General features: G+C 42.1%; 1 protein-coding gene across 5 annotated transcripts in view; it reads left to right on the forward strand.

Moving 5' to 3' along the window:
* The window catches only part of LOC121951040 (zinc finger protein 521-like), a 106,851-nt gene extending 94,914 nt beyond the window's left edge, over window positions 1-11,937 (forward strand). For all 5 annotated transcript variants that reach the window (XM_042497218.1, XM_042497219.1, XM_042497215.1 and 2 more), the window contains exon 8: window positions 10,489-11,937. In XM_042497218.1, the coding sequence (XP_042353152.1) occupies window positions 10,489-10,518 (30 nt within the window). In that variant the 3' untranslated portion in view covers window positions 10,519-11,937. The remainder of the gene's footprint in view (window positions 1-10,488) is intronic.
* Window positions 11,938-22,921: the final 10,984 nt, after the last annotated feature.

A 22,921-nucleotide genomic window follows, 5' to 3' on the forward strand; every position in this document is an offset into this window, starting at 1 on the left:
ACCATGGTGACTATATACCTTAAAATAACTCAAAGTTCACTTTGTGTCACACGGTTCTAAACACCAGTCTTTCCTCTTTACTGGCGACAGAGCGCTGGTCACGTGATCGCATGATTACGTGGGTTATACACAAATTGCACCACAAGTAAACAAGTCGCCATTACTGCAGTGGTATCTCCCTCCCTCCTGTTGGTGTTTGAATGCGTCTGTAGTGAGAAGTGTAAACTTTTCTACTTTTACCTTTACTTTCTGTGTAACATTACTTTTAGAAAACGATGTCTAGGAGTTCGGGAAGAACCAGTGCAGTTCTTGGCTGCCCCAGTAAAGCAAACTTTAACTTTCACAAAAAAAAACTGAATGCGAAAAACACACGCCTTTATTTCATGAAGAGTGCCGCTGTATGAGACCATAGAGTCTGCACAGATTCCCTGGGTGTGCAGAGGACCAAGATGTTCATTATGTTCATTATGATAGTTAATAATGAACTGTGAGTATCTGACTGTATCTGACTGATTTTTTAAGAGTGATGTAGTCATCATCTGGTAGAGTGTGAAATATTTGGCCAACCAATCCGGAGCTCAGGTAATTTTGACCCACAGAGACCTGTAATTGGCGTGTTGGTGCTGACATGTCAGGTGATTGATGAAATAATCTTGAATACCTACAAAACAACATGAATTCCTATTTTTAAGTTTTTACCAATGTAACTGGTCTGTAATGGTAAATGCAACTCTTTACTGATTGTGCTAGCTAACATTAGCCAGAAAAGTAACTTTCATAATGTTACGTTACAGCACTTCATCACTTGATTATGTGTAATATGTAAATCTGAATGACGTAAAGATCGCCATCCATATAAAGTCAGTGACTGGGGACCACTGCCTAATGTTGTCAGTCCAACTCCCCTCGCTGCTGTCACCGTAATGTTATTGTTTGATACTGTATCTACAGCTGTCACTGTCAGCAGGCAGCAGTCAATTGCACCACAGTAATGGCGACGCCGCTCGATGGCAGAATACACAAATTGGTCGCCGGATTCATCTATACACAAATTGTGGTGCATTACTTTTTTTTAGGTATATCTATGAACAGAGCATGAGAACAGCCTGACAGTACAGAAGCTAAAGACACTCTAACTTCTGCTCCACTGGGACTTCAGTTTTTTTTTTCTTCGTCTCAAGATGCAGCTCCTGAACTCAGTAATGGTGGATCTTAGATTTACCTTCTTTACTGTCTATAGTTACAGTAAAGCCTCCAACAAACAGTGCAGGCTGGAGTCTTGTTTTTAGTTGTTGTTTGTTTGCGGTTGCCATTTCCCATGCATCACACTTCAAAATGTCTCACTGACACGGGGCAGTCGTTTGTCAGTCTGTCTGAAGTGGAGCTGTCTTCCAGCAGCGAGAGAAGTGGAAGCTCTCTCTCTTTGCCGGGTCTCGAGTTTGGAGTTTCTCCCTATTTCTCCCTGACACTCTGGCCCACTCACAGGCTGCCTGGGCTCCTCATCTCTCGCAGTAGTCGGAGGGGTCAAAGGGCCAGTGCAAGCTGGGAGAAGGAGCGGCGAGAGGGAGAGCTGCCACGGCAGGTAAAGGGAAGCAGGAACGATATTTTATTAATTTGCTGCTGAGATCCTGAAACAGACCAAAGGCTGTGACAGGTATCCAGTGCACCGCTCCACATCCTCCCCCACCGCCTCCCCCCATGAACTCTACCCTGCGAGGGGCTAGCCAATTTTCGCCAGCCTGTCGAGATGGATGATGGGAGAGCATCCGTCTAATCAGCCCTCCTAGGACCCCCCGCCCAGCCGCCCCCCTCAGACTGGCCAGATTGACTGACTCCTGGGCCTGTGTGCCCCAGAATCCAGATTCCAAAGGAGAATAATCTCTCTTGCTCTCCCTCTCTCTCCCTCTTTCCTCTTTCTTTCAGACAAAAAAAAAACAAGCACTGAGATGCATAGACCACCATTCCCCTCAAAATTCTCCAGAGGACTCCCCTCCACTATCACACATGCTCACACAGCCTCCACCCTGCGCGTCTCTCTCCCTTACCCCATTAAAATATGGAGCAAAGTCTAGATATTTCATGAGGTGCTGATGGGGAGGGCAAGCGGGCTGGCTGTGCAGCGCTCTCTCTGACCCTCAACTACTGCCCACCCCTCGAGCAACTAGCAGACATGGCTTCACATCCTCTCTCCCAAATAAGACCCACTGTCCTGTCATTTTAAAAGCAGCTGCCCCCTCATGAAAAAAAGTCCCTGGGTTCTAGCAAAGGCCACATTGCAATGTGAAACTTGATAATAAACTTCCTTTTCCCTTCAGATACAGTAGCTTTTCACAAAGCGAACAGAGCTGAGCCACTGACAATGCTGCTAGGCTGGATTAATTAGCCAGATTCATTAACTGATGGATGCGCAGTATTAGCCACAGCTTAAATCTGACATTTCTCTGAGTGCAGTTCATTTGCGAAGAAACACACAAGTTCAGCTCCTCCAGCGATCCAGCGTACTGGAGGGCTGCAATCAGAGACTCCTCTCCCAATGATCCCAATTCCTCCTAAGACAATAAGATTGAAGTTACACAACAGCGAAGATGACATTTTCTGCACGAGATTCCCTCGGTCCTTTTAAGCTGGGCTGTCTTTTTCTTTCTCTCTCTCTCTCTCTCTCCTTCCATCCTCCAATTTCATTATCATTCCTTCGAAGTGACACGAGATTGTAAGACGTGTGTTAAGTCGTGCCGCAATCGGCGGAGGAGTGGAAGGACTGGGTTACTGTATGTCTTCTCCCTCTCCTCAGACGCCCGCAGGACACGTACCTTAATTGGAGTGTCTTTTAAAAGGATTCCTTCAAAGACAATCCAAAGCTCCCTGGCCTTAATGAGTGCTGAAAGTGACAAGAGCACATCTGCATCATGTTCTACTTCCCCGCACAAATGAGATTCTCCTCTCCCCGTGTGATAGCCATTATTGCCAAGCTGTGACCAATTCCACTGTTTTAATTAAGCATATTTATAGGCTTCACGGTCACCAGGTGTAAACACCAATGCACGTCATAACGACCGTCCGAGAGAAAATAGGGAGAAAAAATGAGAGATGGACGGTTGGAATAAAAGGAGGGGGAGAGAAAGAAAGGAAACAAGTGAAAGATAAGGGTTAAATGTGAAAGTGTTTATCCAGTGTGCTGTGTTTTTATGTTATTATAACACATAAAAGTTGATTCTATGAATGATGGCTCTTCAAAACAACATTTTAGGCCTTTCTTCCCCCCCCCCCCCTTTTTTGGCACTCGTCAGCATGAAGCACAGAGACTTAATTCCCAAGAAGTTTTTCTTTCTTTCTTGTTTTAATATGAATTTTAAAATATGCCCCCAAAAACGCCCCAACTGCCCCGCGTCCCAAAAGTGTCGCACAAAAGCAAAGCTTCATGTGTTTGTCCCTCAGCGGCTCTCAAACACCCCATTTTCTCTGAATATCTTGATCTGCCAAGTATGACAGCTCTTCACGCATTTGAAAGTTGTATATATATTTTTTTTCCTTTCATATGACAACTTGTTTTCTTCTTCATCACCCCAGGTGCTCAGAATTCTGTCACCATTTCAAAAAAGTTGCACTACAAAATAAAACAACAATGAATTAGAAGAAGAAAAAAAACATCTGCTTGTGAGGCACCATCATTAATATTTAAGCTTATTTATAATTATGTTCAACACTGTACACACACTGTAAATGGGGACATAAACACCCTTAGATGAGTAGTGATGTATCACAATAGTGGTGTTCTAGTTTTGTAGGTGGATCAGAATTAGACAGCATGACAGACCTAATGATCCTGGGAGGATATTCTCTTTCTCAGTGCGCGTGTGTGTGTATACATCTGTGTGCGTGCTGTATGTATTTGTCTTTGAGTCTGTCTCTCCCAGGGTCTGATATGTGCATGCAAACACATTGTCTGGAGGGAGACATGACAAAAACTCCCAGAAGCCTTTGAGCTGTTCTTTTTTTTCTTTTTCCTGTGTTGCACCACTGGGGAAAGTTAAATCCAAACAAAGAGGAGACGCTCGGTGTACTGTGCTCCAATCCATCACCGGATCTCTCCCTCAAACATGTCTCTTTTACTTTTTCTTAGTTGACTTGTTCAGCAACTTTGATAAATGGCATTTTAAGCGCTTTCGCAGGAAAATTCACTACAGGCTTAATTTACTGCCTGTAGTGATTTGATTTTTCAAGTGTCTATTATGCTGTTGATGTTAACAAAATGCAGCAGAGGCCAAAATAAACAGCATTAGAACAATTATTCCCTCTCGAATTTCACGTTCACACACCGAAGTAATTTAACTCTTCAGCTTTAGAAAGGGATGTTGAACGACAGCGGTCAATTAAAAGCTAATTTTCTGATTCGCTGCCCCATTTCGGTGGGAAAACATGAGAGTGCAGATCGACTCTTCCAATAGAAGAATGCAGGAGAAAATTTAGTCCTCAAAAATCTCCGCATTTGTGAAGTGGCATATCTAGCAGCACAGGAGAGGGAGAGGGAAGGGGGGGGGGGGGTGGGCGCGCTAGACGCTGTGTAGCATCCCTAGTCAAAGTCTGTCCCTGACTGAAGTGGTTAAATGTGAGAGTAATTGTGTTTTGTTTCTGGGACTGACATGTGGAACCCCATGGACCCCATCTCCCTCCCAGTGACAGGCAGAGATCCTCCCCCCTCGCTCTGTCTAATTAGAGGATGTAGCCCAGGGCTCATGTCCCAGGAAGACCCATCCCCCTCCCAAGATGGCTCCCCTAAGAAAGCCCTTAATTGGGTTCTTTAGTCATAGTCTTCATTTTGGCTGGAAAGGCATCTGTGTGTTGCTATCACCTCAGAATACAGTTTGTATCGCTCTCTTGTGTTTTTTTCTCTACCTCTCTCCTTTTTTCCCTCCCTCCCTCTCGCTGGCCCTCTCTCTATTGCTTTCCCTCTCCCCGTCTCCCACTCTCTCCTCACTTAATGAGGCCCCATAATAACACAGCAGTTGTGCAGTTGTTTTGCTACCTCAGTCAAACAGCGGGATCACTGCATAGTGTGTTTCTAGTACCATTCACTTGTCTACTTAGACAGGGTAATGAGTATCATTTGGAGCTACAAAGCACCGGCCCACAAAAAGGGTGGTCCGTCATCTCCGGTTACACCTCAGAAGCATTTGGTTGGGGTAGTTAGACATCTAATCAAAGGAGCATTATGGATTTATTATTTATTTTTTACAACAAAATGACACACATGGAAGAAATCCATTGCTGTTGTCAACCAAGCCGAGTGCTGTTACTGTATGACCACGACTCCCCGGGCACCTCACTTCAAACAAGACAGTCTGTTACCAAGGAGACCAGGCCGGTTGTGGCACAACAGTGTTTGGGGTCAACCCTCCCCACGGCCTGATAAGTGATGACTGTGGAGAATGCCAACTGCTGTATTATTTATTTATTTGATTGTGTTCTTCATTGGCTAAACTAGCCAGCAGTAAGCCTGGCCCGGGGTCAGAGCAGGAAAGGATTACTCCCTCAGTGGACTGGTCAACAGTAGGGAATGCACAAAGGGAGGACTGAGTCAATACTGGACCGAGTTCAACACACCATTAAAGATCAAGGCAGAATGCAGCACTCCGGTCTTTCTCCACAGCGGTTTGGAGCGATAAGAAAACACTTCATATGGTGGCACAATTTTCACAAAATTCAGGATGCAACGAGGTCATAACTTTCCATTGGTTGCCTTTCAATCATCACACAAATATAAATTAGCTTAGATATCGTTGCTTAAAGTCGCCCTGCGGTTTCAAAGAAAAGACCACAGGTTCTTTGTTTTAGTATCATTTGATGACATTCTCCTCTGCGTTAATTAAATTCCTGAGTGATGACTACGGGTACGCACAGGTCTCAGTGGTTTTGCGTGCACTCCCCCGTGCTCCAGATGCAGCTATGCAGACTTGCCGTATGTCAGCCATGCAGGGTGAGAGAGGAACTCGGCGCAGACTGATAAGACTTTTAATCAGAGCTTAGAGGGGGATGTTTACAGTTTTGACTGTTTCTACAAATTTTTTTGATTATAGATAAACTAAATAAGACACTTTAACCGCAGGGGTTAAACTGAAGGTGCTTCTGATTAAATAGTTTCTTTAATGAGCCATTTTTAGTGTAACTTACACTAACTAGACTCAGAATAGCAAATCTATGCTTTTATGTTGAACTCACAGGAGTAGATTTCAGATGGGACATGGGGAACACGCTCCCCTGAATATTTAGGACGTGCATTTTTCTTTTTTTTTCACAAATTGTTGCAGAAAATTCACCAGAATGTAGGAAATTAAGTGTTTAATGATCAAAACGTTCTGGTTGGAGGACCCCCAAACCTCCATATCATGTCTCCCCGACAATGCACACAAATCTCCAGCAGATTTAGTACAGCTATTTTGATAGTCCTTTAGGCTATCTTTTCATGCAAAAATATTTCATAGCTTTTCAAATCTGAGGACTTGCCACTTTAACTCAGTTTTTTAATGTATTAAATTCATTTTTAGTACTTAACTACTGTATGTTTTAGTGATAGTACTTTTACTGTGGTAACATTTTGGCTGCAGGACTGTACTGGCCCTAAGTTCAACACAACACAAATAAATGTCTTAATTCTTTAAATAATGATTAACTAATGCAAATTCTAATTTTAAAAATACTTTCTTATACTTTTTTTCTGTCAGAAATATGCAATTACAATATTCTCAGAGAATATTGGTAATCCAGTCTTTAGATAAAGTTCTTCTTGCCTTTTTGTTGTCTTTTTATACCTTTTGTACCCTTAATGTGTTATGAAAAGTGATTTTAGATCTATTACATTTTGGCCTTTTTTTTTGATTGTTTTTCATTACTTTACATCAGACTACTATAGATACTGCAAAACATTATACTTGTTGATTTTTCAACTGCAATAATCAACAGTTTTGTAAAGAAATGCATTTATTTACGCGTTTAAGTGTTTGTTTATGCACTCATTTCAATTTTGGAAAGATTTCTATGTAGTAAAAAGTTAATATAAATATTTATATAATATAATTGGCAGAAAAATGTTAGAGCTATCTAAAGATATAGCACTCAGAATTTAAGGGCTACATAATGCGACAGATTCAGTTAAATTCAGCAGTCAGCTCTGCATTTGTACAAATTGCCCGGTTCTTTGTTTGCTTGAGAAGCCTTGAAAAGGCCATGGCTTAAAAAGTCATTACTGCTCACTCAGCTCTCTAACCACTCGATAAAGAACGGGTTTAATGTTACATGCTGGATAACGGCAGGTACAAGCACAGACGCAACGTACTTAACATGTGCTCCGCAGGTATTAACATTATGCTAATCAAAACATTGTTAGCGTTGCGATTAAGCTTTACATCTTCTCTCTGTGATGTTGGACAATGTTCAGATTGTCTTTAATGCAGCCGGATCAGATGAAAGAGAGAGTGTGTCTGCTGGACTTCCTTTGCAGAGCTGATGTAAGAGATGCACCTCTGTTGCCTCACTGGAGACCGGGTGCTATCGATGGAGACCAGAGCAATGGGGAACGACATAAAGAATGATTAGTTAATAAATCAACTCCCCAGCCTACTTGCTCTTTCTCGCTCTCTGCTCTTCCCCGATCGTTCCTGATTTTTTTTCTCACCCTCTCCCTCTCTGCAGCAGTGTTAAATTCCTAAGACATGTTGCACCTGTTTGCATGGGTACACAAGACCCCCGCCGGATGTTCCCCCTCCTCTTCTTCTACCCCTGAGGGCGTTGCAGCAGGGTGATGTAATCAGATGAAAGTGGTGGTTTTAACGGTGGCACAGAGCCGGTGAGAGAATAGTCGAAGAGGAAGAGGCTCGCTCCGAGCCAATGCAGCCAGTCTTCATAAGGGAGAAGCGGGTGCGCATTATTGATCAGAGCAAAATTTAATTTAGTGGAGAATTGACTGCTATGGTTTACCTGAACACTGCTGGTAACTGGGCCCTGCAGCAGGCCTGTGTGGCCAGCAGGTGGTTGAAAGGATCGAGGAGGAGATTAAGGGTTGGATAGAAGGGAAGGAAATGGATGATAAGAGGAATGGCAGAGTTTCAGGGGGAATAGGATGGCATTGAAGGAGGGAGTTAGGATGAGAGCTAAAAGGCTTAATGGAGGGCATCTAATCCTAAATTGCAGCGATTCTGGTGTGACACCATTAGTGACATCCTCCTTGCTGGGGCAGTGGACATTTTGGTCATTTTCTTGCACAAGATGTGAATTTCACATCTAATTTGACTTTTGCGGTTTGCTACTGTAAGTATTTAACTTACACAGCGCCGGTGCAGAGGTACTTGAAGAACCTGACAAGGATGAAGATTGGAAAGTGAATTTTTCCCCCCGTCCCTCCTCCCTCGTTTCCCCCTTCCATACTCATACACAGAACAGTTTATAGCTACTCTGCGGAGTTCAGTATCCACAGAGATAAAGGTATCAGTTTCATTTTCTTTTAACGTTTTTTTCCCCCTCTTTTCCTCTATTTCCCTTTAGTCTGCATGGCTGCCACAGCCACTGAAGTCGTTTAACACCGTCCTTGAGAAAGCCCTCAGTGAGAAAACTCCTGGCATGTTTAAGGAAAAGGTAGAATGCAGTGTGTGTCAGACAGAGCTGGGACATGCAGAGGGGGGAGCCATTCCCCAGAGGGGTTATTTTCCCCTCTAATAGCTGTTACGAGCCCTACATTATATCCAAGGAGCTACGTTCCTTTGGGGTCCACACACACACACACACACACACACACACCTAGACACACTGACACACTCACACAAAGGCGTGCACACTCAGTTGAGCACAATTTTTCTCTCTCTGTTTCTCTCTCTTCCACACACAGACACACATAAACCGGGCACACACACACTCAGTCCTAGCCGCTTTGCTCTCCTCGTGTCAATATCCTGCCATTTGAAGTCACGTACTGCAGGGGCTTCTGGGAGTCGCCGAGGAGCCAGGCTGACGGGTAATGGGCCGCATTCATTAATAAGGTTGCCGTGCTCCTGTCCCTCCTCAGCAACGCCAAGGATGTCTTCACCGGGGGGTAGGGGGTTGGTGGAGTGTGAGGAGGGGGAGGAGGTGAGGTGGGGCGAGAGAAAGAGAGAGAGAGCGTCCCGTGGGGAGTCTCCTCCCAGACTCACTTAAAGGAGCTTTATTTCAGCAAGAGAGGAGAGAGGGAAGCAGAGGAGCTGTCCGGGGCCGCCTCTTTAAAAAAGGGAGAGCAGGGGCCCAGGCGAGCCACGCTAACCCTTACAGGGGTCACACTCCTGCTCCCCGTCAAACAGCTTATTACCCCACCTGTCGGGAAGTAATCGCCCTAGCTGAAAGGAAAGCTGTCGAGGTGTTTAAATGCTTTATATGGAGGCAGCTGAAAGGGTAAAGAGGGAAGGAATGAATGCAAGGGGGGCTAATAGTAGTCTCCTGGCGCTGCCCGAGGGATTCTGCACCATCAGGACTGAAGGTGACTGCTTTGGTAAACCTTCTCACTGAGGTTGCAGTAATCATTTTCCTCTTTATTGTTTCACTTTAAGCCGTTGAAAATGTCATTTCACATCTAATTCAGGGACAAAATGTATGTGTGCACCGAGGCGTGTGCGTGCATGCATGCGCGCTGACGGCTCTGTGACAGGTGTGTCTAGTCCATGCCAGTTTCGAGAGTCCAAGGCCGTGTTTTAAACAGAGCGCAGCAAGTGGGGCATGTAGTTTGCATTAAAGGGATTAGCAGTCACTTCAAAAGATGACCTGGATTCAGCCCACCAGGGACACCAGTTACACACCCCCTGGTCCACACTCCCTTTAAAGAACCTGGCACAGCTGCCCCACTACAACCACTCTCGACGATCTGTGTGTGCGCCTGCATAAATTTGGGAGATACAGGCAAAAAACAGAGCGATATTGTCAGCTCGTTATCCTGTCACAGCAAATTGTGCACATATTCTCAGCAGTGCGGAGGATCAAGTCATCACCTGCACGTTAGGTATTCCTCAACTTCTTTTTTCTGTACATTCAATACATGTAGGCGCTGGATAAACAAGACCCCAAGGATGATATTCCATCAGGTGTGTCAGTGCCTTGTTATGGATTTGTTTCCATGGACACAGCCTTTGATCGGGAGGCAGGATTTCTGAGGAATGGGATGTTATCTGTCAGTGGTCTTGTGCCTTTGTGTTGGACCACGACTTAACTGCACTTAATCCCAAAGCCAACGGCAATTGATCCACACACAGATTGACTCCTGTGCAAGCTAATTGGATCTGGATGAAATGTCAGGATAATCAAAAGTCCAAACTTGTCAGTCATAATATTTAAAACACATTACATGGCGTAGAACATTGGCGTCCTTGGTATGGGAGATTAAACATCTTGTCCGTTTAATGAAAGCGAAAAGAAAATGAAAGACATTTGTTGTATGTGATCATAATGTTCCCCCTGTTTCCTTTTGTGTCCTTGCAGAACCACGCGTTGACTCAGCACAGCAGCTAACGTGGCAAAGATCAGCGCCGTGGCCGAGAACAAGGATCACATGACGCGGAGGATAATGTGCTGACCGCCAATTACCGCCAGTGCAGTTTCCCACTGACTGTCTCGCACTGAACTTTTCGATTCAGTTTCACCACAAGGAACCACGCCGCAACAAGAAAAAAAGCAAAGCAAAGAAAATAAAAGAAAGAGGGGGAAAGAACATAAGAGAAAACCCTCTCAGTTCTTTACTAACCATTATTTCAAAAATAGAGAAAACTTGTTTGTACATAGAATTCTTCATGTGTTGCTTAACTACAGCTATATTGCAATCTTATACAGTATTTGCCAATGTACAGTTCAAAAAATGTTTGTCCAAAAAAAAAGAGAAGGGGTAAAAAAATATCAATGACATTGTCAATCAGACCAGACGGGACTCAACCAGTTGTGTAAAGGAGAAACAGGGTGCCACTGAGAGCGTAGGAAGCTGTAAGAATCAGCAAGTGTTGTCAGGAGGACTCTTTTCATCAGCGCCACTCCTACTGCGCAGTTTGTCACTCTGTATCCTAACATGGTCAATCATTACGGGGGTAGAAAAGCTTGATTCACCAGCATAGGCTGAGATCTTGTCTGTGTGTCCGTCGTGACATGGCTGCCAGAGGACCAGCTGAGAACGGCGGTGCGACTAATCTGCACTGCCTGCGCTGGAGTTCAGCGGAGAGACAACAAAAAACAAAGAAAAAAAAGAAAAAACAACACTGAAAAACAGGACAGGATGCTGATATATGCAAACGCAGTGACACAGATTTGGAAAAGGCTAGTTCCTCTGGTTGGCTCGTGAACAGAGGCGTGAAGCTCCCATGTGGCTCTCAGAGCATGGGGAAATCTCCAGCCCACTGACTCAACCTGTACATTTCTGTTGTCAATGTTTACTGCTCGTTGAAGCCTGGAGATTACTGGAATTTTTTTTTCTTCATGTTTTGTTATCTATACATATTATTCCGGGGGAGTAAATCCATTTGTATTTGGGGTCATGAAGACTGAACATAATTTCAGTCCGTAGTTTAAAACTCGTCCCTGGCTCTCCTGGAGAGTGCCCGAGTACTCCCTCTTGTTTCTTTGCAGTGTCCCATCGCACTCTGCTCAAGCTGGAAGCCACTGTGGCGTCATACAACAACTTTAAAAACCATTCTGTTCTGTAAATGTTTTGCATTCATGGAACCTGAGATGCACTTTTGTATAAAACTTTAATGTTTTGACATTTTGATTGAGAATTGTTCGTACACAGTTTACAGGAAATCACCATCTCCTGCAGCAAAAGGACAGTTATCTCCGATGTTATTAAAATGTATTGTACAAATATGGAGTTCTGTATTTGGCAGAGCTCGTTTTTTTGTGTTGCACATGTGATGGAAATATTAAAAACTGTATGAGGAAAATTGATTTATTGTCCCTTCATTATAAAATACTGCAATTAACCCATTAGACAAGAGCTATGACGGCATTAACACGATCACCATCAAAAGCTTACACTGCCTTTTTTCATCGTATCAAATTGCATCCTATTTTTCCTCGCTCCCTCGTGGCTCGCGCTAACAAACATCTGAGCATCTTAAGGGAGGTCTGTGTTATTAATGACTCCATTACCCATCACCCTGTGCGGTCCCATTCTACACACCCTTGTGCTAGGTCTATTTAGGGAGCCTCCAGCGCTCCGGGAGACCGAGGAAAAGATTCTTCTGCCTTTGCCGGATGGGACAAAACCCATGCAACAACATCTGTCTGTCCCGGAGAATGATTCATCAATGGTGACACGCGAGCGGCATAACATTTGTTGAAGCTTTCAGTTTTGTTTTGAAAAGGCTTGCTGCAGCAGCTCATTGTAACTGGGTTATACTGTGAGAAACAAATGACTGTGAACTCAAGCTTTAAATACACAGCAGATACTGTATTTTATTAGATACTGTATGTATAAAATAAAGCATAATACCATGTAGCACTAATACTCAACTTACCACTCACTCCCCAAATCTGGGCCCCGATTCAGATGCCCCCCCCAAACATCTTCTAATTTACAATAAAAAATAAAGTGATTCACACTGGGTATTGTTTATGTTCTTTTAGTATACATAAGGTGCCAGAGTGCATAAAACTGCATCCAAATAGAGCTTGCTTATCAAAAATAGCACCAGTGGAGGATCCTCTGCACCCACAACAGAGGTCCTAGCTAAGCCCCAAATATCCTAAAATCATAGAAATGTCCAAAAGTCCTAGAAATGTGCGAAAAGTCCAAGAATTATCCTAAAATCCTCGAAACCGCTGCAGCTGACCCCTGGCCTCCTGTCATTTTGCAAGCAAAGCAGGTTGAGTACTCCTCCCTATAGTGCACGCATATTCAAACATAAATAAGAGAAGCACAAAAATACTGTTTTGATCTATTATGTGCAGTATATAAAAAAGAAACGTGACCCCCCCCAGGTGATAATATTAAAGCCCATTTGTCACACACAGTATTTTACAACACATCTGTGTAATCTGAAGCTTATCTTATTCAATTTTCTTATTTCACGCGTAACATCAGATGTGCATGTTGTCCGTTATGTATTATCTTTTATTACATTACCATAATGAGGATCGTATGAGGAATGGACAAGACCTCTTGCTGTGACAGACTTCCACAATGGCGAAGCAAACCCCTCGGCCAAAGCGGAGATGGTACGGCCCAACATTAACTGTCATACTGAATGCAAGCTGGGCATCCATTAAACAACTTTGCTAGCATCTCCCCGTGCCAGGCACTTTTAATAAGCTTCAAGGGCATTTGAACGGGTCCAGAACTTTGCTTTGCCAGAGATGGACTGGCCCACATCATCCATTACATTAAATTGGGTGGCGGCCTCCAGCTCATATTTATGATTTAATTAAATTCACTTGTGAGGCGTATCAGAACCACTGCGGCCTCCCTTTTTAACGCCAGCCTAAGCAGCAAAACACACACGTGCGGCTACACACACACACACGCACGCACACGAGCGATGTGTTTCTGACACTCGCCCAAGTGTGAGACTTTGTGGGCGCTTTGGCAGGGGCGTTCTCAGGGGTTCATTTAAAGCAATATAATTACACGGCCCCCAAGTATTCTTCCATCAGAAAGCAGCAGAATGGATGGCTTGTTCAGAGATAACTTAGCCTGGCTGATCCTCTGCGGTGTCGTCGCCTGAACATAACCTCAATGCATGTGGCACTCGATGCTGCTCCGAGCCTGGCCAGTCCTTGGTGAAACCGGGCAGTCGGGCCAGATGTTTGGGAGTAGCTGAAATGCCATTGTTCTTGTCCAGGATGTGTGTGAAATGGCATTTTGGGTTTTTTTTTTCTTTTCATTTGACAGCCTAATACCCGTAGTCCCCCTAGAGAAAAAGTGGCAGCCTGTGTTAAGACTTTATTAAAGAATTATGAGATTCTACTGAACCTGTGCAAGAGCTATGTTGCTCTCCACAAGGCTGAAAATGTGCCACTTTATCCAGTATGAACAAATGTACGTATGCATTCAGTGTTTGTCCCTTGTGTCCCGGTGTCCTTGCTATCACTCTTCTTTGGTGCAAAATTTAGTTTGGTGAAAACTCCACATTGTTAGGCTGCGCATTCCTCCCACTGAAGGAGACCTCAGAGACCTCTTATGGCATTCAATATGTGCGCCCAAGCGTGAGATCCAGATCCATTTGGCCGGGAGATCCGCTGGGAGTGTCTGGGGTAACCCAATCTCTCACACCGGCACTCCACATCCAGAGAGCCATCTTTTCTCTTCAGAACTGTGTCAGCAAAATGGACGCCTCAACCTCAGTATGAAGCCATGCCACACTGTTCATGGATTAAGCACTAAAGTGCCTTTGCTATTGTCTTTTGTTTATATGCTGTGTTTAAATTGCGTTTCTGCGTCTTTAAAAGTCCAGTGAGTAGGATTCACGGGGATATTGGCAGATTTGGAATATACTATAATAAGTATGTTTTCTTTAGTGTATAATCACCTGAAAATAAGAATTGTTGTGTTTTCGTTAACTTAGAACAAGCCTTTTTAAATCTTCATAGGGAATGGGTCCTTTTACATGGAGATCCTCATGTTGCACCCCCACGATTTTACGGTATCTGAGAACAGACACCAAATATTGCTTCTAGATACGGTCATTTGTGTATTTGCGCAAGCCGCTATTGTTAGCAGCCCCTTTACGACAAGCATTGCGGGAAAAACATATGTTTTTCAGCGTGAAATTGCTTTATTCAGTGTTTTTAACCAGTATAAATCACTGGGTCCGTTTGTTTTTGAGAGGAGGAGACCTCTACAGAAAATTCAGCTCCCGATAACAACCTCCTGAACTTCTGGATCAGAATTAAGGTGAGCACATACTAGCAAGTGTTGGAGTGTAAGTTTGATTATCTCTCCAAAAAGTTTTATTTCTGTTGATGCAGCCCTCCTTTTCATTGTACCACTTGTTTGTGTTGTCCCCCCTGACACCAGTCCCAACACAGACTCTAGCTTACTGCCAGAATGAACTCACTTCTATCTTTTAATTATTTTTGGCAAGATGATTTATTACTGTTATCTATTTATCTATCTATTTATTATTATTATTATTATTATTATTTTTTTTTTTTTAGTTTTTATTATTATCATTAATTATTTGTGACATATATTTCAAGTAACTTCTTGTTTTTTTTCTTTTTCATGAGAGCATTTTATGTCCCCCATTTCGGAGTATCAGAGAGCCCCATTCAACTTCTCTGACTGGCTTGATTGTTTTAACCTGTGAGTGGACTGACTCCTAATCAAGCAGATCACAATCACCTGTGAGATGAATGTGCTTGTGCCTATATATTGCTTGCTCTGCATTGCGACGGTGGTTTGATACCGCCAGATGAACGTCTCTGTTAGACTGAAGAGTTGCACTACTAAAATTACTCAGAGCTTTAATACAGGTGCAGATCCTGTCTGATTCCTGCCAAAGCTACTGCGTATCTAGTCCTCCTCAGAGTAGCTTTACTTCAGACATTTCTTGTGCAAAAGTATGGATGGCAAAAACACTTCTTAGGTGATAATTATAAAAAAGCGCCTGGAGCTGTGAATATCACCTTCAGAGAATATCCACCTTCATCCTACACTTGAAGGTACAAAACTATGAAATGTGAATAAATGTATTTAAAAATAAAACATTTATTCAGGGTTGATTTATGTAGGGGAAGATGCATCTTTCATCCCTCTATACATTTTCTAAACCGATTATCCTGTTCAGGGTCACAGGGGACTTAAGCCTCTCCCAGCACGCACTAGGCAGGAAGCAGGGAGCACCCTGGACCAGTCGTCAGTCTATCACCGAGCTAACACACACACAAACAAACACACTCTTCTCTCCTCTGTAGCCCCTCATAATGATCCCCCCTGTCTCCTGAACTGGGAGAGCTGAAGGTGAGTATCCCCCTCCAGTCATCTCCCTCTGTCTCACCAAGACAAACACTTGAAATAGACAAGGCAGGAGATTTTTTTTCCTTTTTTTTGTGAGGATGGGGCGGGGGGAGCATTTTCAAAAATGTATTAAACACCAAGCAATAAAATATAGACCAGGTGGGGTCAAATTCACTTCAGCTCTCCTGGCTCCGCAGCCAGTGTGGCCAGTGTGATGATACTGAGGACAAGGGAAGAGTCTAACAAGAGAAGAGAAAAGGGAAAGAAAGTATCAATAATGCAGCGTACACCATATACAGCTGACAGTAAAAATGGAAAACACACTGCCTGAGAGAGAGAGGAGGGCACGCCGAATTCTGGGCTGAGTCGCCTGCATCTACGTGGCACAACATGAATCTAATGGTTAACCCCTTGAAACCTGAGCAAATTGGCTTAATCTGTTTCAGAAACATGGAAAGAAAGCGATGAGCAAATTTACAAGAAATTACTCCAAATACAAAAAAAGGGGAAAATAAAACAAAAATAAATAAAACAAAACAAAACAAAAAAACAAGGAAATGGCCATCTTAAAAATCATATCATCCTGTAAAATAATTTAAAATATATAATTAGGATAATAATAAATATATGGTTCTCTGGACATTTTTCCCTAGCCTTTTAAAAATAATTTTTAAAAAAACAAGGAATGGCTTGAAGAAAAGTGCTTAAAATGTAAACATAATGAACTTGAACTTTAAATACGTTTTTTTTTAATTAAATAATTATTTTCTAAAATTTTCTTTCTCTCCCTCTGACTCTTTCTTTTTCCTGACTTTTTGAATAATGGAGCTTTTAATGGCAACAGTGTTGTAGATGGCAGTGATCTGTGAAGCCATTAAATACATCGCGACATGTGGATGGAAAATTGTTTTGACACCATTAAAGATTTGTTCCATTACGCCATTTAAAAAAAAGATAGTGTCAACCTAGTTTCCTCAGAAAAAAGTCAGTGGGATTTTTCCATTGGAATTCTGATCATTGCAGAAAATAAGCATTTATTATACAGAGCAGACAAGTTTTGTTCGGCAAGATAATCTCCACAAACACTACTTTTATGATCTTTTAAGCTAAAATGCTATTGCCAGGAGTTAAAAGCTGTTATGAGGTTAAAAACAGACAACAACAGAGTTCTGCACGATAATGCTCTGTAGTGTCACTGAGCAACATGTTATAAATCGTGTTTTTTAATACACGCTAAAGCTTCAAACATTTTGAGTATTTACTGACTGATTTTATGTTGTAGAAAAAAAACTTGAATGTTTCTCATGCTTGTGCTAACCACAAACCTTATTTCAAGCATTTAAAAAAAAACACAGTTCAGTGCTTTATATATCTTTAGCCATGTTTTAAAATGAGTAAAACGTCTCATATACAGTATGTGCATATCAATGCTGATGTGAAATAATCTTTGCTCAGTGACACCTGAAACATGTTTACTGGGAGCACACGTGTCAGATAAACACTGAATACTGAGATGTGTTGGACAAAATGTGTAGACGGAAAGTAGAGTACAAAAAGAGCTTTCTTTTTCATTTTGTTTATGTTTGTTCCATTTATTATTGAGGTTCTTGAATGTCAGCTAAACACATTCTGTCAATTTCACATTTATTTTCCTGATTATTGGTGATGAACTAAAAAAATGCTCCATAATGGAGCCCCATGGGAGAACCTCAGTCTCCCAGTGTTCCCCGCTCTCTCTCATCTCTTCTCCTTTTTCTTAATTTTATCCCTCTTTTTTTAAAGAAATCATTCTTGTCCTGTCTTCCTCATCCTTCACTACCATCCTCTCTCGCCCATGTCAGTCTCCCCCTCCCTCACTGCCCCCCTCCTCCCCCCTTTGCATCTCTTGTATTGTAAACAGCTCACAAAAGCATGACAAGGTCTCCGCTCATGTTCCCCCTGCCTCCCTCTCTGTTCTCCCAGCTATTTGTTATTGTCTCCCCGCTATCGTGTGTGTTTGTCTCTATCACGCGTTCTTTATTCTGTTTTTCCTCTGCGTCAGAAAAGCAAAAGTTAATTAAATATGGAACGAGATGGAGCAGCATCTCTTTAAACCATCATGTCATTAAAATGGCATCCCTGGGAGATCAGCTTAAAAGGAGTCGGAGAACAATGTCTTCTCCGTCAGATATTTATGGGCCTGGTTATGTAAACATGCTCCCTTTATTCTCTATGTATATTTCATGTAATTATCACTTTTTGTAGCGCTTCCCCCGTGAGATTCGTAGAGGCAAGAAGTTACTAGGGGAATGTCATTAGAGGAGACTATTGTTACAGCGCTGCTATGATACTGCACCGGGAAAAAGGCTGCATTCCAGTCCTGGTGAAACCTTTTATCTATATTTGACTTCATCATATAAAAATCATCAATGTCTTGGTACAGTGTGTCTGCAGACTAAAACTCATGGCTCGCGCTCTGCTGTCGCCCGCCTTTATTAAGACGAAGAAACACACAGACTAAGCTCCATCCATGCATCTGATGTACACTGTAAAATCTGACGAGTTGATCTTACCTAAAATAATCTGTCAAGCTGGTTGACTTAAAAAAGGAGAGTAAATATAACTATTAATCTTAATTTAAGTTTATTTTACATCAAATTCTAGATCTTATTAGAATTTTAACTGTATTTACTTAATTGACTTAAAGTTGTTGCAACTAAAAATAACAAGTGGAATTATCGAGTTTCAGGAACTTAATTAAATCAAGTTAGTCTGACTTAACTTGATCATCAAAAAGAGGATTTTGCCAGAAATTAAGTTAGAAGATCTGTGAGTTGTGTTTTGTTAACATGTTTAAGAAAACACAAATATGACTAACAAATTGCAATCAGCAGAATACAGATATATAGCACAGTATACCTGGTTTACTGAAGTTGCTAAAACTTAAAAAGGTTGATTTACTTAATCTTCTCATTTTTAAGTTGCAACTTCAGAAAATTAAGTAAATATAACTAAATTGTGAGTAAACCTAACAGTTAGATATACAGTAAACATCAGTTCAGATAAATGGTTAATTTAAAGGCTTTAACGCTTTAATCCCAATGCGAATAAGGTTCATACATAGCACTTTTTGGTTTTTTAAACCATATTTCTGTCTTTTTAGAGGCTGTAAGGCTTGGCAGCCGCACTGGGCTGAATTTTAAAACTAGAGCAATGATACTGGTATCATCTGGACCTGAGGAATCCAGTGGTGACAACCATGTCATGTTCCTTTGTCCGCAAATAAAACACTCTAAAGTCAGGCTAAATTTGGACGGTGGAAAAGAAGCATGGTCACTTCACAGAGGTCCCTTGACCTCTGACCTCATGATATCTGAATGAAAATGGGTGCTGTGGGTACCCACCAGTCCTTTACAGGCATGCCCACTTCCTGTAAGTCCCATGCAGCTTTTTGCTGTCATTTGATACCTAATCAATACAATTTGGTAAGAATTTCTTTACCTTGTCAATATGGATTTCAGAACTTTTCTGAAATTGAAAACATGATTAAAAATATGATTCATCATGATTAACTACTGAAATTAGTTAAAAAATCAATCAAATTCAATTTAAAAAATCAATTGTTTGACTGCCTTGTAAATTTACTTAAATATTTCAAGGCAATTGGTTTCCTAGATTTTGCCTCTGAAACGTAGTGAAGTCAAATCAGTGTGTCAGATTTAACAGTGTAGGAAATTCACAGATGATTTACAGGTTTTGCGAAAACCTTGATGCCTCTTCCACAGCCCGCCCATGTGTCCATCTGTTAGAAGCGCTGAAGATCTGGAGTGAACTGGATTCCTTCAGCAGCAGAGGCCGTAGTGACTGGTGCTTGAAGGCCTGGGTGCCAGCTGACGGAAGCCGCTAATTAAGAGGGCTGGGGAGCCAGTGGGGTGCCTTATGAAACAGGGGCACCTGGGTTTCACAAGAGGGGGCCGGGTATCCATCAGTACTCATCTGTGTTGAAGACTATGGTCCGCTCCGTTGCTACGCCACGTAGCACTCTTTCACTCAAGCATAATGTCGAATACGGCTCGCACAAAAGCCCTCCCCCCAGTGCCCTCTCTCAGCTTGTTTGCCATCACAGAGGGAGATGTTATTGCATGGCATGATGAAATTGTATATGTCAAGGTGCATTTCATTCAGATACACCTAAATGTAGATGCAGAACAGCTGTGAATGGTCACAGTCAAATGCACATATGTAAAAAAAACACACATCTGGGCTCCCACATGCATAACTTAATGTTCCTCTCCTTTCTATTGTTCATTGAGTCTTCTTTGCTGTCGGGTCAAAATGTCTCCAAGTAATCTAACTAGCTCTGACTTAAGAGACAATATAAGGTCCGCCATGAGTTCTATCATTACTGTTTTACCCACCGCAGGCAGACACAGCTCTCGACCACCACTGAACCTGCCATATTGCTATCCAACCTGACCCCACAGATGCAGTAAACCTAAGTGAACCGCAGTTTCGAAAGTCGACAGCAATAACCACTGCAGAATTGCTTTTAATCAACGTCTGAAATGAGGGTGACTTGAAGCGTCGCCCCATGCTGATTAAATGTAATTGTTTAATTGCCAAGTGCTGGGAACCCATCCTAAGAGGATTCCAATGGAATTATTTAATCTCTAGTCAGGAAGTACACTGCAGGAAAAAGCAGGGGGAAAAACGGAAGAACGGAAAAGGCAAAAATGAAGCAGAAAATAGTCCTTTTTTTTCTTTTTGAGTATGTCCCTCATGAAATATTAAAACTGCAGTTTACATTTGGTTAGCTGAGAAAGTGAACAGCCTACACGGAGGGGAAGATGTACACTAAGTGATGCTAGGACTTCAAAAGAGGTCACAGTTTTGACCTGTATCTGCAGACTAAAGTGGTTCAGTCTTGTCTGCCAGTTCCTTTTAATATTCCAGCTTAACTTGAAAATACTAGTGTAGCAAACTACTGATATTAGGTGTTTTTTCCTTATGCCAAACATTACATTACTCCACATCTGTCACCTTTTATTGTTGACTATTGTGTAGACCAGAGGATATTTCCAGTTTGAAAACAAGAGAACTCAGCATTAAGTCATCCTAACAAAGTGCTAAAGTGGAAGCTCTGAGAGTTTAACTATTCATAGACTCTCATGGGGAAGTTATAAAGGCCCTCTCCCCCCTCCGATCACTGACTGAGTCTCTGCTAATGGGACTCTATAAACTTAAGGGGCACAGGTGCGCTCCATTTGGGGTCACAGCTTTTAGATGCATTGCTTGGGGTCACAGACATCCACACCCCCCATAAACACATTCTCACACTGAATAGGATTAAACACACACACACACACACACACCTCTGCACATAATTAAAATCTCTCATCTGTATTTTTCATGGCGCTGCTGCTGCTAGTCCAATTTAAGTTGGCATGATCCACAACACAGCCTCAGTCAGCCAGTTTGGCACACATGCCATGACATTTCAATCTATCAACAAAATCAATAGCAGTAGTCCTCCTAATATAACTGCACACAGCGCGAGTGTTCCTCACAGCTCTCGCTGTCGCATTTAGATACACAGGGAGTAAACCCGAGCACGCCATTCTGCTGATAAATGCAGTTCTGTCGTCCCGAGGGAAATGTGCTTGCATCCCTCTGGTCAGAAGTGTGCCTCCGTCCCCCCACCACGCCACAGGCGGAGAGGGAGCGAGGAGGTGTGGGGGGGAGCAGAGGCCTGTCCCCGCAGCTGTGCCCTTATTCCCAGCACCTGACCAGGGGCCCAGATGTGCACACGGGCAACAGCAACAATTTGAGCAATGTAAGTCCCCTGTGGGACCCAGGCACCTGCAAATGTAACCCCACTATCAAACATGATGGCGTAATTACAGGTCTAATAAGTCTACATCTGGAAAGAACTCATTTAATCTATCAAATCAAACGCACCCAGACTGGGGAACAATACAAAAATGGTATTGCACTCTCAGCATTTCATCTGCACATCAAACAAAAGCCACTCGGCACTTGGCAGTGACCCAATTAGCCATCAGGTAGACAGCAACTACATTTAAAATGCATCACAGAGCTCAATTTATTCATTTAATGTTGTGCATAAAGATCCTCAGCCAGCAACAGAGATGTGTTTACTTTTGGATATCCTACATATAATTGATTTAATAAGCACAAATATTTGTACATTATACTATATCTTTCATCTGAGCCAAGAGGACAGAGAACATTTAGGGCACTACTCTGATATCTAAGTCACACAACCGAAAAAATATGGAGCACTGAAAGACTATAAAACATTTGCTAAAACATAGGATAAACTGCAACTGTTCAAGTTTTGCAATTAAATGTGACACTTTGTGACAGTGAAAAGACTCATTGTGAAAGAAAAAAGAGAGAACCGTGCAATTTTATAGACCTATGATTGTTAGATTATATTCTTTGATTACAATGTCAATCAGTCAGAGTCCTGCTGCAAAAATAAAACACAAATTTAAACGACAATTCAAACACAAATAGTAAAGTAAAACAGCAAATGGAAACCGAGGACAATCTCAGAGACAGACTTCACTCTGTGATGAATCTCATGCTCGAGCGCCGCGCACACACGGAAGCTGTGAAGGTTAATGGTGACATCTAGTGGCACATAAGGATGCACGCATCTGCTGATCACAGTCGAATGGTATTTTATCATTGCTTGTAAACAGATTACTTCTCTCTTTTACATACTGTCAGATGCTTATAAAATAAGCGTAATAAAAATAATGATAAAATAAATCATCATTAAAATAAATGTTGTCTTTTGTCTCATTGTTTTCCTACATTAAAGCAAAGGAGCTCTTTATTAATTCACTTAGGATGCAGAAATGTAATCCATTATATATAATAAAAAAGAACAACAACAACAAAAAATGTTTCACATTTCATTTGACATACATTTACACTTAATGGCACTTTTTGTTTTTCTTCACT

Source organism: Plectropomus leopardus, chromosome 12 (genome assembly GCF_008729295.1).
Source record: "Plectropomus leopardus isolate mb chromosome 12, YSFRI_Pleo_2.0, whole genome shotgun sequence".
In the NCBI taxonomy this organism is placed as follows: domain Eukaryota; kingdom Metazoa; phylum Chordata; class Actinopteri; order Perciformes; family Serranidae; genus Plectropomus; species Plectropomus leopardus.